Raw genomic sequence first — 14,575 nt, forward strand, 5'->3', positions numbered from 1 at the left:
TACGGTGATTTAAAATTCTGGCTTTTATTATGGGATACTAAGTGTCTCCATGCGGCATGCTTCCCCTTTGGACTTAAGGTAAAGAAATATCAGTACAGAACAGTTAAGTCTCCCTACTGTAATAAAAATGGAAGAACCATTTTTTTTTTTAAATGTAGAATCTATGTCTAACGTTTTCTCTGTGGTCTGTGGTAGTATGCAGAAAAAAATGTGCAGAAGAGACTAGGAAATTGCTTCCCGACTCACAGTATAGAGAACCATGTAGCTGTTCCAAATCTTCTTTTTTTTCAGTTATCTATTACAAAAGCCTAGGGGGGCAGTCACCTCACATTTCTAGGACTTGATTTCTCTTATGAAATAATTATGTAAAAAATTGGAAAGGAAATAAATGGAGAAAAACAACCCAATCGAATATCATATTCTATTAGACTGAAGAAGAGATTCAACCTGAAACTTCACTTGGATATGGCAGCTTTTCAATATATAGTGACTTTTGAAATGTCATTCTCTGTACTTAAATTACTCACTAAATCTTCTGTGTGGCTTTATCAAAATATTACCTTTTAATGTCACCTTTCTTTAAAAGACTTAAAAGGGTATTTTCCTTTTACACCTCAGTGTTTGTGATTTAAAGGCTATCTGAGGAAATTATCATGATTACATGAGAAGAAATTGAGAGAGGAAATTAAGAGCCTGACCCCTAAGTCACTAAGCTGGGTCTATGACATCTCTTGATACTTTTGGAAAGAAAAACAAAATAAATGCACTCTATTTCTTTAAACATATCTCTTTCATCTATGGATCTTGCATCACCTAACAAACATCATACTTTTCAGGAGGAAGGAAAGGAAGCAGAATAATTAGGTTAAACCCATACTCACAGTCAGCAGGTCACTGCAGGAGGGACAGAAACCTATTAGGCCATGACAGAGGGACTGTGCTCAAGGAAAAGAGGCCTCCTCAGATTTCAAATGGATGACTTTGCAAAAGCCACCCCGTGTGCCCATTTCAGCAGAATGGCACGCACACTCCAAGTCAAACGGCTGGTTCCTAACAGCAACTGCTCAAGGTAAGTTGAGAGGGAGGTACAAGTTCAAGTCCTGGCTGTACCACCATGTGCCTCACTTTTCAGAGTTTGTTTTCTTCTTCCATCAAAAAGAGTAGCGATAATCCACAATCACCCCACAAAGACCACTGGGGAGGTAGAAGGGAGAGCCTGAAACACCAACTTGCAAGCTACAAAGTGCTATGTAAATATAAGGCATTGGTTTCACATTGAAATCTGACTCCGAACACAAACTCTTTCCTAGGCTTCCCGGAATCTTTGTAATAATATGTTTCATGATTCTTTCTATGCCTTTGATACTATGCTGAGGTTAAAGCAGAAATAAGAATTATTAAAACCAAAATATGCCCTTCAAACGTGGGACCATCCAATTCAGCATGTGCTGCAATGGACCAACCAGTAAGGGCATCACACCAGACACCAGACTGGGTCTCCAGACCAACGGGTAGAGAGAAGTGATCCTCCCCACAAGCCCGAAGAGGAATCCAGTGCAAGTCGCAGTCCACAGCCGGTGCCACAGGTTTGGACCTGGTTAGGCTCAGAGATTGTCTACTTCCCTTCTGAGGGGCCGTGGCTCTAGGTCATTCCACAGCCCTCAGACCCCATGTCTACAGGAGTGGGTAGATCACCTGATAAAACGACCCGACCCTAAATCCCTTTGAGATAACTCAACCCCAGGAATAAACTGCAAGGAAGAGGCCACAGCTGAAGCTGGGAACTCACAGAAGCACCGTCTCCTGCTCAACACAACATAACACAAAGCAAAAGCATCTGCAGAGGGGAAAGAGCTGACGAGAGGGAGGTTTGCGTCTAGGGGAGCAGAGCGCAAAGTTGTGCAGTTTGGTGTACTCTTCATTTGGAGAGATTCTACAAGGAAACTACTTTAACAAAGCAAACACTTCTAGATTCACTTGACTTTGAAAAATAACTGGAAGGCTTAAGTAATCTCTGGACCGATTTTGCCTTTGAGTGGTTCTAAAGGAATTTACACTAAAAAGTCAGTTAAATATGCATTAATAAAAAGCTGAAGGAAAGCATTGAAATGTTATTTATAAGCCCTAGTCAAAAGCTTTCGGAATACTTCAATTTAGGAAAAATCATTTTGAAATTTATAGGTTGGTGTCGCAAACCAGAAAAAAAGGTAAAAGAACATTACATCCTACTCCATTATTATTTCCCCCATTATTCTTTCTCCTTCCCTCAACATTTTTTTTTTTACATTATGAATTCTGTACAATCAACCTTATAACAGCTGCTAAATACAGCAAGAATCAACGATCATTTCTAGAATGCAGAGACTAAAGCACTGGCCTCTGATACAGAAGCTTGCAGGTCCAATCTGAGGACCTGAATCTTTATTTCTCTCCTGTGCCAACAGTACACTCCCACTGGTGAGGTGCCCTCTACCATGTGGCCAATGGCCTCATCCAGCACTTTCTATCTGTGTTTGCTGGGCCAAAGTGACTTACATGGCCTCTTATCTCACAGAAGCTTATAGTACGACAACTTTCTTCCTTTTTCTTTTTTTTTCTTTCCTAAGTTAAGGTTGTTTTTCGTTTGCAAAGCATTAAAATTTCTTAGTAAAGCTTGAGGAAATATTCAACAACTATTTCCACTTAGTTTGCATACAAAATTCAGAGGGTTATTTCTATTTGAATGTCAAGCCACACTTAGACTCTAAAAGAAAACTGAGTTATGTTGACAATTTGCTAAGGGTAGGGCCAAAATAGGTTTTTGGTGAGTTGTGATTATTCTTATGGTGAGAAATATTCATGATGCTTAGTAAGTGAAGACTTTCATATTGCTTGCCTAGTAAAATTAGTTCTTTTAACAGATCCCAAAATTTCTATTAGTCTGTACACAAAAGACTACATTGATTGTGTTTCATCTTGTTTAGAATTTGTGGGCATAAATAGTGTAAAGCTTAAAGTTTATTTACTAGAAGAGATACTGTGAGATGAAAGTCCTTTTCTAGTTAAAAGAGTGACTTAAAACAGAGAAATCCAAGCCCTCTGGGGCGGGGTCAGGGGAGACACCAGAAAATGAAAGCTTATTATTGCATGCCCCATATTTATCTGAGATTTCCTGAGCATTCCTCAAACATTATAGTGCAACATAATAACTCCAATTAATCAATAATCAATAATATTTCTATTTCTCTCAAGCAAAACATATATCCTTTGAGAATATATACTGAGCAAAACATGTAATAGTATATCATCTTTGAAGACACTAGTAATTTGACCTATAAATATATTTAAATAACAAACATATTATAGCTAGCTATTCACATAGAACACAAAATGATACATAAATGTACAAAAATAAAGAAATCGTGTTTTAACTCTTTTGTTGTTTTTTGTTGGATTTGTTTTTTGGGGGGTGTAGAGATATTAAAACAATTCGAATAACAGAATCACCTTGTCATTAAATATCCTGGGGAACCCAGATATGTGTATACTGTGCATAGGCACCGCCCCCAAAGGACAAAAGCAGCGAACATTCCTTCCTGGACATCTTACATCTCATATGATGGTTCAGAAAAGCCTAGAGGAAGTAGAAGCCTCCAAGTGTAATGAGAATAGTCTTCTGTTAGCTGTTCAGTGGAAAGGAAGAATTAATCAGATCCCACCCCCACCTGGGTAAAGTGTGAAACTATCAAGCTGTCCTTTGAGCGAGTGCAAGATAGAATGACTCCTCCCTGCGCTCTCCCACACGTCACTCGCTAGGAAATAACTTCTCAACTCGTGGAAAAAGCGCCACCATTCTGGACCGTTAGCAGGAGATTTCGGTGCCACAAACACGTTTGTCCTGCTCCAGTTGCTGCTGTAGAAAACATTTCTCCACTCAAAAAATAATAATAATAATAATAATTTGGATAACTCAGCTACTCAACCAGGTAGAATATGTACATTCTTCTTTTGGAAAACTAAATAGTTCTATGAATAAGTATCCCTGGTTAAAAAAAAAAAAAAAAAGTGATCTTTTGTCCACAAAACATCGTAATTCTCTTGAGAGCAAGGAATAGAAGATAGAGTTCTCACATGGCATCTAGAGCCTGGCATACCCGTGAGCTCCCGGCAGGAACACTGAGAACCCTTCGGCTGGACTCAATCACTCCAGTCTTGACGAAGCCCTATGGCCAGAAGCAGGAGTCCTGCTGTGATCGGTGCTGGTTCTCGCCTGAGCTGCCTCTTTAGAGAGGGAGCTGATGCTTGAGGAACCGGTCTCAGTTTTCCTTTTAAGGAAAAATGTAAGCTCTTGCAGCATCTTGAAGTGTTGCTAGGGGTCAGGAGGGGAGAGAACTCTGGCTTGTTCTCAAATAGAATTTTCGACGGAGGTGGAGGAAGGCGGGCTCTCACGGCCCTGCGGGGGCCCTTCCGGGGCAGCCGTGGAGTCCTGCTGCTGGTGATAGATGTCCTGAATCAGCAGAGTGTTCATGACCTTCCACTCCCTGTACTTTGTGGCTGTCAGCTTCGGATCATCCAGCAACTGGTTAATCATGGCTAGGTCATGTTCTTTACACTGTCCAAGTAGAAACAAAAAAGTTGGGGTGTGTTGTGAGTCTCTTAGTTTTAATAAACCACCTTCAGCCCTTTTACAAGTAAATGCACATAGTCAGTCATCATAAAATTATCAAACTGTTTTTACACGTTAATAATGAAATCCCTACAACAACCCTGAATAATATGGCAGGACATCCATTTAAATACGCTAGCCACAAAGAAGTTAAGTATCTTACCCAGCGAAAGAACTAGACCTATAGCCAAGGTCTTCTGCGTTGCTCTTCCCTGATCAATCTGTTATCCCACACCACTAATACATCTATCTCGGTGCGAATATTATTCCTCCTAGAACTCACAATTGTATAATCATCTCATTGCTCATCCAAGCTTCATGAAGTAAAATTGAGACATATTATTTCCCCTAAGAAATAAGATAATACAAAATATTTCATGTATTTTTTATTATCTTAAATTTTAATAAATCACACACATTTAATAAATATATAGACCATCTTTTCATTCAACTACTAACTTTCCATGAAAACAGCATGTACTACAATGATACTAATGGAGTAAACAATCTATTCATATTATTTCACCTCGCCTCCTCTGTAAACAATGACGCACATTTCTGAAATGTTGGGCTCAAGTTAGGGGAGTTTTCTGTAGTCAAGAAACAGAATAAAAATAAAATGCAACAGCTTCCTCATTTAAAAAAAAAAAAGAAAAGGATCATTTTGTCCTGACAATTTTACCTCAGATCTTTCTCGTTCCCTCAATCTCTATGACCTTAATCCCGATTTTGGATATAAGGTCCAATATGCCAACTTGACCTGCTGCCAGAGCCTCCTAAGTGAGTCCCTGCCTCCAGTCCCTGCTTTAAACCCATCCCGCACATGGCAGTGCAGGGGTCCACCAAAAATGGAGGTCCCTTCAGTCGTTCCCCTTCCTGTCCAAGGTTCCATGGACTTGAACTCCATATTGTTGATTCTCCACTTTCTTCTTTCTTTCCACTCTAATAGCGTTGATGCTAATTCACTCCCCCCACCCACCCACAATGCTAGTTCGCACCTCCACGATGCTGTGTCACATGAAGAATCTTCCTCATGTGTCTTCACCAGATGAACTCTAATTCCTAAGGTTGCTTTTACATGGAACACTTTCTAATCTTTCTTTAACAGGTTTTACAGGAACTCATAAATCTATACTCACTTCAGGCATTGTGTTGTACAGAAAATCTTCTCTGAACCTCCAAGTTGAACTTAGAAGCTTTTTCAGTACTCTCCTGCCCTCTTAGAATTTACTGGGCTATGCTTAAATATTCATGGACTTGTTATACCAGCAATTCTAAAGCTCCTTAAGGAAGGCAACTAAACATATTGTATTCATCCCTGTATTCTTCACCCCTCACACAGTGCTGAGTGCCAGGTAGGCATTCAACACGTATCTATTATTGAGCTAATCTCTCTGCCTACCCCATGGAAGGCATGTGTGTAGCTAAAAATTCACAACCATGCTCACTGGCCACAGTTCCAATTCATGAGCGCTGCCAGTAAGTGGGCTTTCACGACTATCCAGTAAGCATATTTCCTCATCCCTTTCCTCTCTCACTCTTCCAAAGGACTATTTCAGAACTTCTTGTCTTTATCCATATCTTGCTCCCATCCTCCCTTGTAGCTGATGTATTTTTTTGTTTTGAGGAAATTGCAACAATCGGAATACTTCTCCTAAGTTCCTGTTGCCCACTACTTATATCTGCATGAATATATTGCTGCTTTCCTTCCTGTTCATTTGGAGAAAATGTCTGCACTCCTAGCAAAGACCAGTCTCTCCACTTGTGTACTATCACCCCCTCACACTCAAGAAATTCATTCCAGCATTTCTTCTCTTTTGTGCAACTCATCCATTTCCCATCTCCCCTTGATTCTCCCTTTCCTCATTGTCTCCAAGGTCCCTGTCCCTATTCTTTCACAGACCCATTCCCACTAGTCTTGTGCCCCCCACATTCTACCAAAACTGCTCTTGTGAAGGCCGTCGATGACCTCCATGTTGTTAAATTCAATAATCAATTATTTATCTTCAACAGCATCTAAAATTGTCGATGACTCTTATTTGAACACATTCATCATGTGGCTTCTGTGACACATTCTCCAGAGTTTCCTCATCCCACGACGGCCACTTATTCTCAGTCTTCTTCACTGGCTCCTCCATGTGGCCCAGTCTCTGTAACACTGGGACACCCCAGAGCTCCAGCCTTTAGCCTCCTCTCTGTTCTGGCTACATTCATGCTCTTGGTAATCTCATGGAATCTCTGCCACTCTCCCTGTATACTGAGGGTCACAAATGAACTTGTTTATCTAAACTTCCTCTTCAGCAGCTCCACCTGGACACCTAACAGGCATCTCAAATATACCATGTCTAAAATGTCCAAAACTAAGTTTCTGTTGTTCTCTACATGCCCTCCCCAGCCCCCATATGAAATGAGGCACCATATGAAATGATCCCCCTTTGCCCCTCTGCTCACCCCACCCCCACCCCATACTATACCTCAACCATACTGACCTCTGCTTACCTTAAACTTGTTAGATACCCCCCCAACCCTCCCCAAGGGATTTGCATGTCTGTTCCTTTTACCTGGAACATTCTACTTCAGATAGCTTGCCTCAAGGTTCATTCTCTTTCCTTTTGCAGATTTTACTCAAATTACATCTTTCAAAGAGGATTTCATCTCTACCCTAATTAAAACTCAATCCCTCAGCATTCTTTTTCCCCCTTCTCTTCTATCTAGCAAATCTATCATTACTTAGCATACTAAGTACACTAAATATTTTGTTTATTTTTTCCTCTACCTAAATGTAAGCTTCACGAGGGCAGGTAATTTCATCTGATATACCCACTGCCACATACCCAAGTACCTGAAAAAATGACTGACGCATGGTAGACGCGTGTCTACTCGTTGAAGAAAATAAGAACGTGAAATAAGAAATGAATGAATGAACGAATTATGTATTTGCTTTTTAATTTCTTTTGCATCATGAACCCTATTTAGAGTCTGAGGAAATCCTCTTCATAAACGAATAAAAATGTTATATATATATATGTAATATATATCTAGATATCTATCTATCTATCTATTTAGGTACAGACATTTGCATATAACTTTAGAGATTCTAGAATTGGCAACATGTATCTCATCCAAATCAGGTATCTGGTCATACATAAGTGATCACAAATATTATGGCACACAAACGTATTGTTTGTACTCTATAGTTAGCTTTAACTTACATTTTGTTTGGGGTGTTTTGTTACGTTTTCTTTTTTTCTTCTTTTCTTATTTCTAAATTGGTCAGAATAATATGTATTTCGAAGGAAATATATCCATATACAGTAGTCTGAATGATGAGATTTATAATTTTGAATCGAGAGAGCAAGAATGTGTTATAGATGGAGAGCAAAGGATACATTTGGATCTCAAGAAACCCAAGTAAGAAAACAAGCAGGAAAATAACTTAAAAAAGGATAACAGGTAGGCTGACCAGGACCCAGAAGCAGAGGAAAGGAGGTTAGACAGGTAACCAGGAAGGATTGTTGGTAGAAAGTCAAGCTGGGCCCAGAGAATTTTCTTTCTTCTCTCTGAGTTCTCAAAATCTACCTTTCAAAATCTAGTATTTTCAAAATCATAGTAATAATAGTAATAATAATAATAAAGCTTTCATGCTTTATCACCATAGTGCTATTCATATGAAATTATTTAAGAATTTTTACTTTGTTCTTAAGAAATTTTGGCATCTGCTCAGAGCAAGATTCTAATATTTTATTGAAATAACTAAGATCTTTGCAGATTAACAAAATTTGGAAAATCGATTTTTTTAAGGCAAAATTGAACTAACTAGAACTAACTACCCCTCTAAATCTAATAAAAGATCTTAGAAAAGGGTCTCTTCCACTTTAGGCTAACACTTCACACATGGTTTGAGCTCTAAACAATTCAAATTTCTTACCATTTGGCACAAGTCTGTGTTAATTCTTTCATGATTAAAAGAAAAAAACTGTAAGCGTGAATCAAGAGAAAGGAAATTCATGAGAGAACAGAACCTCTGAGCTCCCCCTAGACCCAGCACCCTGGGGTCAGCAGCATCACCCGCCAGCCCTGCTCTCCCTGTGGTGCAGGAGGCTCGCCGAATGCTTGGAATCACTTTTACAAAGTCCTCCTGACTTTCCGGCGGGCAGACAGAGCTTAGTAGGGCTTCCAAAAAATACCATGAAAGAGAGAATGCTATCCTTTTATTTTTTCACTCCAAATATGCAGTACGTGGCTTGACCCAAGACCTCAGCACCGGAAATGTGCTCTACCAAAGCAACTGGGAGAAAGAGGGTTTGTTCCTCGACATAGGCCAGGGAAGCCCTGAAAGTTTTAGGCGGACCCATGAATCATTCATTCTAAAATAAAGGCAGACTTAGCCAAAAGTTAATGGATGCTGCACTATCAGAAATTCCTAAAGATCTACACTTAGAGGATGACATGACAGTTTGCTCGACTTCCTGGAAGAATTTCCACAAAGAGCATTTGTCTCAATACAGTCCCAGTGTGGGAATAGTTCTTTATTGATGGACTGTGTTCTTCGCTAATATAAACATTATTGTTAAAACGGTTTCCTCGTTTCTGCATTAAACTCTGTTGTCTTTGCGGGCCCACACTCCAGCTTTGAAGTATTTTTTAAATAAATATTGATATCGCAATGTAACATGCATTAAGCATATATAATAAGATTTGTGCTTGATAAATCATCACAAAGTAAACACCTCTCTGTAACCACCACCAAGGACAAAAAAGGACCCTTACCCAGCCTCTCAGAAGCTGTCCCTGGGGACAGCCATATCCTCCTGTCCTCCACAAAGGCAATCACCATCCTGACTGCTTTGAATTTTAAAAACTATTAAAATTAAATTTTTAAATTAAAGGTAGTTAAAATAATTCTTATAGTCTTTCGACATGAATAAACAGACATGTACCAAATCACCTTCCTGCAACATATAGGTTAATGTGCTTTTTTTTTTTTTTTCCAGTAAAGCCCATTTCCACATCACCATGTCTTCCCTCCTTCTGATGAGGTTCACGGGCCCACATGACATCGCTGACGGTCCAGCAGCCCCAGCATCACACCTTTGTGAGACCTAGGGGATCTGTGGAAAGGGCTTCTTTCAGGAACGAAGAGAGACAGCAGCTCTTCCCCAGGGTGTGGCCCCCTGTGTCCCTTGCTCCCTGGTACTCCTGCCCTTGGGAAATCCTTCTCTGCGAATACAAGTCGACCTAGCGACTTGCTTCTAATGAATAGGATACTGTAAATGTAACGTGATGTCGCAACCGCGACTGGGGTGGAATCCGTCTTGCTCGCTCGCTCACTTTGTCTTACTCACTCTCAGGGAAGCCAGTTTCCATTCTCGGAGCTGCCCCAGGAAGAGGCTCACAGGGCAAGGAACTGGACTTGCACCAACAGACAGCAAACAACGGAGACCCTCAGTCCAGCAACCTGCAAGGAACTGAATCCTGACAACGCCTGCGTGAGAGCACCTGGAAGTACATCTTCAGCCAGGGGAGGGATGCGCAGCTCGGGCTGACGCCTGCATTACAGCCCTGCGGGAGACCTGGGGGCGGCAAGCACCTAACCAAACTGCGCCCAGGTTCCTGACCAGCAGACACTGCGGAATAGTCAGTGTTTATTGTTTGTAGTTGCTAAGTTTGGGATATTTTGTTACCTGGCAATAGATAATTAATACCCGGTGAGAAAAGAAAGAGCTGAATTCAATTCCACGGTCACAGTGCATGGAAAGGAAGAGGTCCAGAGAACAAACATGAGCTGGTAGAAACTTTGAATTCTTTGTGCCAACCTGGCCTCCAAGCGGCCAGGCCAGGGCACGGTCCTCTGATGGCCTAGAACCCTGAGACTGTTCTGTGGAAAGCCTAGAACACAATTATTCTCTATCTAGAAATGGCCTGCCCTGCCTACCCCCTGATAAGCCTCCATTTCCTGTTTCTCCCAACGCGGACTACAGCACACTGTCCACTGATGCACATGTACCCGGGCCAGGTCTGCTTCCTCGAATGCCCTTCCTTCTTACCCAGAGATTCCTCTCCTCTTACTCATCCGCCAGTTGTCAGCACCTCCATGGCACTGGCCCTAATGGCCTCAGGTGAGCAGCCGCTTTCCTCCATGGAACTACCAAAGCGACCCCGAGCCTGTATCGACTACCACACCCATCACAGTGCATTCTGTTTTCCTCTCTGTTCCCATTGTCGATGGGGGTCCACTCAATGGTTCCAGCACCCTAGAATAGGGCCTGGTACATAGTAAGATTCAGGAAATATTTGTTCAATAAAAAATATACGCACTTATATCAGTCATCACGAATAAGAGTAACATCCCAAGATACTGTGGCATATTTCATTGAAAGACCAAATAAGGGTAAAGAGGGTCAAATATTTGGTGATGGAAGGAAATTTAACTTTAGATGGTGAACACACAATGCGACATACATATGATGTATTGTTGAATTGTACACTTGCAACTTATTTGATTTTATTAACTAATGTCACCCCAATGGATTTAATAAAATAAATAAACATAAAAAGGAAAGACCAGAAATATTTATGAATTCTGTACATACTGTGAAATGTAGTATATTGCCTTTGAAACAAGTGCTAGTGCTGTTTTTCCATCATTAAATGTAAGGAAATTTCTCCGCATTTGGATTTTCTTTGTATAATTACAAAACCCCTTTGCCTTTCATTTTTCAGCCTCATTTTTGCAGCCTTGTAGGGTGCTTAGGTCTTCCACTGACTAACCGGGACATCTAAGAGTCACTTAGCCATGGCTTTGTAGCCTTGCTGATATTTATTCCTGGAAAGAGACTCAAATTCTTGATGCAAAAGGACAATGTACAAACCAGAATTAAATCGCAGGATCTATCAAGGCTTTTCAGAATCTATAAATCTTCTGCTAATTCAGGACTATTTTGTAAAGTATTGTGACCTCCTCCTGTTCATGCTACAATCTAAATGTGAAAGCAGGATGCTTTTGTTATAAAGAAACATTTTAGTTAGAGGAGGCCCCGAAAGTAGCTTCAGTACATCCTGTCCACTGCCCTTCAGTTCCTATTGTGAAAATATCTGCTGATCTATTACCACAAAGTATGTATTTTCCACTGCCTGGCTCTCATGGTGCATCTTGGCCACAGGGCCTACAGCTGGGCGTCACTGAGGTTTTGCTGTATTTGACATCTAAAGAATTTCTTCTGAATATAGTACAGAACAACACCCTCTGATAAATCAGGTGAAATCTCAAGATCTTATTAATATTACTGTTCATTCTCATGAGGTGACAATCTTAAGCTCTCACCAACATCGACCATATCAGGTAAAAGTGTACAAAAAACAAATTATACATGGGCCTTCCCTTCTAGGAGACTAACATTTGAAATTTGACACGAGAGCAAGGCCTGTTGTAGACAAGTGCATTGGTGCTACTGTGAGAATGTTCTAGGGCTTTAAGAACATCAAGATTCATTTCACCCCCACAGAGACTGGATTTGCTTTTACTGCCTTCCCCTCCATGAATTCGTGGTTGGCAGGAATCTCTCTGTAGAACTAGCTATTCCTTGCCCCACATCCACAGAGTTTATCCACAGTTTGAATTTAATTTTTTTTTTTTTTTTTTTTTTTTTTTTTTTTTTTTTACCTTTAATGTGCTATTCAAGGTTCGGATTTTGTGGAGTTTCTCATTTATGGACGGATTTTTGCACCGTTTCACGAAGGACTTTCTCAACTCCTTTTTGGTTGAAGGTCGTCGGTCCCCAAGAGGAGATAGACTAGCTTGCTCTAATGATTTGTAGAGCTTCTCCATTTCATCATCTTCAGGCGCTTTCGTTTCTTCTATTAAAATTAAAAAAAAAAAGCAATAACAATAAACCCACTTAAAGTCCAGGTGAGAGCATTAGACACTGTAGCCCTAAAACAAGGCCCTGCTGACACTTTGATCTCAGACTTCCAGAACTGTGAGACAATGAATTTTTGTTGACTAAGCCACTCAGTGTTTGGCACTTTGTTACAACAGAGCCATGTTTCTTCTGAAAGCACTAAAAAATGATCTGTTCCAGGCCTCTCTCCTAGCTTCTGGTAGCTCCTTGGTTTATGGCAGCGTAACTCCAATCGTCAGATGTTGTTTTTCCTGTGCGCATGTCTCTGTCCAAATATCCCCCTTTTATAAAAGAATACCAGTCATACCAGTTTAGGGCTCACTCTACTGACCTCATCTTAACTAATTATACCTGCAACTATTCAATTTCTAATAAGGTTATATTCTGAGGTACTGGGAGTTAAGACTTCAGCATAGGAATTTTTGAAGAATGCAACTGAACCACAATAGTCCACCATCCAGCCTGCCAAAATTCATGTCTTTCTCACATGCAAAATACATTCACACCGTCCCAACATCTCCAAAAGTCTTAATCCATTCCAATATCAGCTCTAAGTCCAAAATCTAATCCAAATATCATCTAAATCTGGTATTGGTGAGACTCAGGGAATGATTCATCTTATGGCAAAATTCCTCTCCATCTGTAAATCTGTGAAAACAAATAAGTTATCTGCTTCTAAAATACAGTGATGGACAGGCAAACCCAAACAAATTAATACACACCCTCAAGCTTGAGAACCACTGCCCCTGACTTTCTAATGTCCATCATAGAGCTGTTCTTTGGGAGATAGAAACTGCCTGTGGTCTGTGGCTTTGAGCGGATCATGATCATTCCTCACACTACTTCTATTCCTCTTCCTGGCCATGCCTCGCCAGCCTCGGCCCACATACTTTTACTGAAGCAACTCTACCCAAGATCCAGGAGACCGCATATGCTAGGCTAATCCAATAGCAGTTCCATCATACAAGCCACAGTCACTTATTTAGGAATGAGCATGGGTTTCAGATCAGGCTAATTTGAGCCAAGAACTTCAGTTCCAAGACTTTAGGATAACAGAGAAGCAATCTCTCTTCTTTCCTAAACTGAGTGGTATCATGATGTGAGCTAGAAGATGCCAGGAATCATCCTAAGAATAGTGAGAATGGAGCCAATACATCGGACAGAGCTGAGACATGCATCTTGCTGATAGCACTGGAGTTCTCTCAGCTTATGGGATCCAAAATATTGCCTTTGGTAAGATGCTCTGGGGTGGTTTAAGTCACATGCAACTGGAAGGGCCTCAGATGACACAGAAGGTTACTCAAAGAAAATCTTCATCTCTTGATGTTGCTTTAATTTCTCACTAAGAACTGCAGCCCTTTATTCCTTCATTCCCTGAAGATAATCTTGGAAAACATACACACTGAGATTTCTTTTTCCACCACATACTCCTTAGTGTCTGTGCATTTCACTTTCTGTCCTGAAAACAAGCTTGATAGAGGACCATACAAAAATATGGCATTAGGATGAACTAAAAATGGGCCTCTCCAAACAGTAGAGAAAAGCATGCACTAGTAGGCTAGGAGCATCAAAATCAAGCAAATTTCACTTACTTTACAGTTTACTTTTGTAAGATTAGAAATCTTTAAGTAATGATTAGTTTTCCTTCATTTACTGCCAAGAAGTCACAGTAGGTATTCCCAATACTCTTTCATTAAATGGAAAGCAAAGATGTCGGACTAACTTTGCAACTGACTTGAAGTATTGGTCAGTAAACTTTTCTCTCTACCAAAAATATCAAAAAAAAGAGTGAAAATATTCCAAACTACATTTGAAAAACAATTAGACTTTTTCACTCAGGCTGTGTGCAGATATCAATAGTGGGGTTTTGTCAATAAGCACATTAAAAAATGTTCAACATCACTAGTCATCAGAGAAATGCAAACCAAAACCACAATGAGATACTACTTCACACCTATCAAGATGGCTAAAATCAAAAAGACAGAAAATAATAAGTGTGGATGAGGATATGAAGAAACTGGAACCTTTA

General features: G+C 40.3%; 2 protein-coding genes across 2 annotated transcripts in view; one reads left to right on the forward strand and one right to left on the reverse strand.

Annotated features, from left to right (window-relative positions):
* Window positions 1-14,575, forward strand: part of OPRM1 (opioid receptor mu 1) — a 159,764-nt gene that overhangs the window by 85,541 nt on the left and 59,648 nt on the right. The gene's annotated exons all lie outside the window — the stretch shown is intronic.
* IPCEF1 (interaction protein for cytohesin exchange factors 1) overlaps window positions 3,434-14,575 on the reverse strand; it is a 75,102-nt gene continuing 63,960 nt past the window's right edge. Inside the window, exons 9-10 of the mRNA XM_011362713.1 lie at window positions 12,309-12,502; window positions 3,434-4,591 (exon numbers count right to left, since the gene is read on the reverse strand). Of these exons, the coding sequence (XP_011361015.1) occupies window positions 4,385-4,591; window positions 12,309-12,502 (401 nt within the window). The 3' untranslated portion in view covers window positions 3,434-4,384. The remainder of the gene's footprint in view (window positions 4,592-12,308; window positions 12,503-14,575) is intronic.

This window comes from Pteropus vampyrus, unplaced genomic scaffold, assembly GCF_000151845.1.
Source record: "Pteropus vampyrus isolate Shadow unplaced genomic scaffold, Pvam_2.0 Scaffold78, whole genome shotgun sequence".
Classification (NCBI taxonomy): Eukaryota; Metazoa; Chordata; class Mammalia; order Chiroptera; family Pteropodidae; genus Pteropus; species Pteropus vampyrus.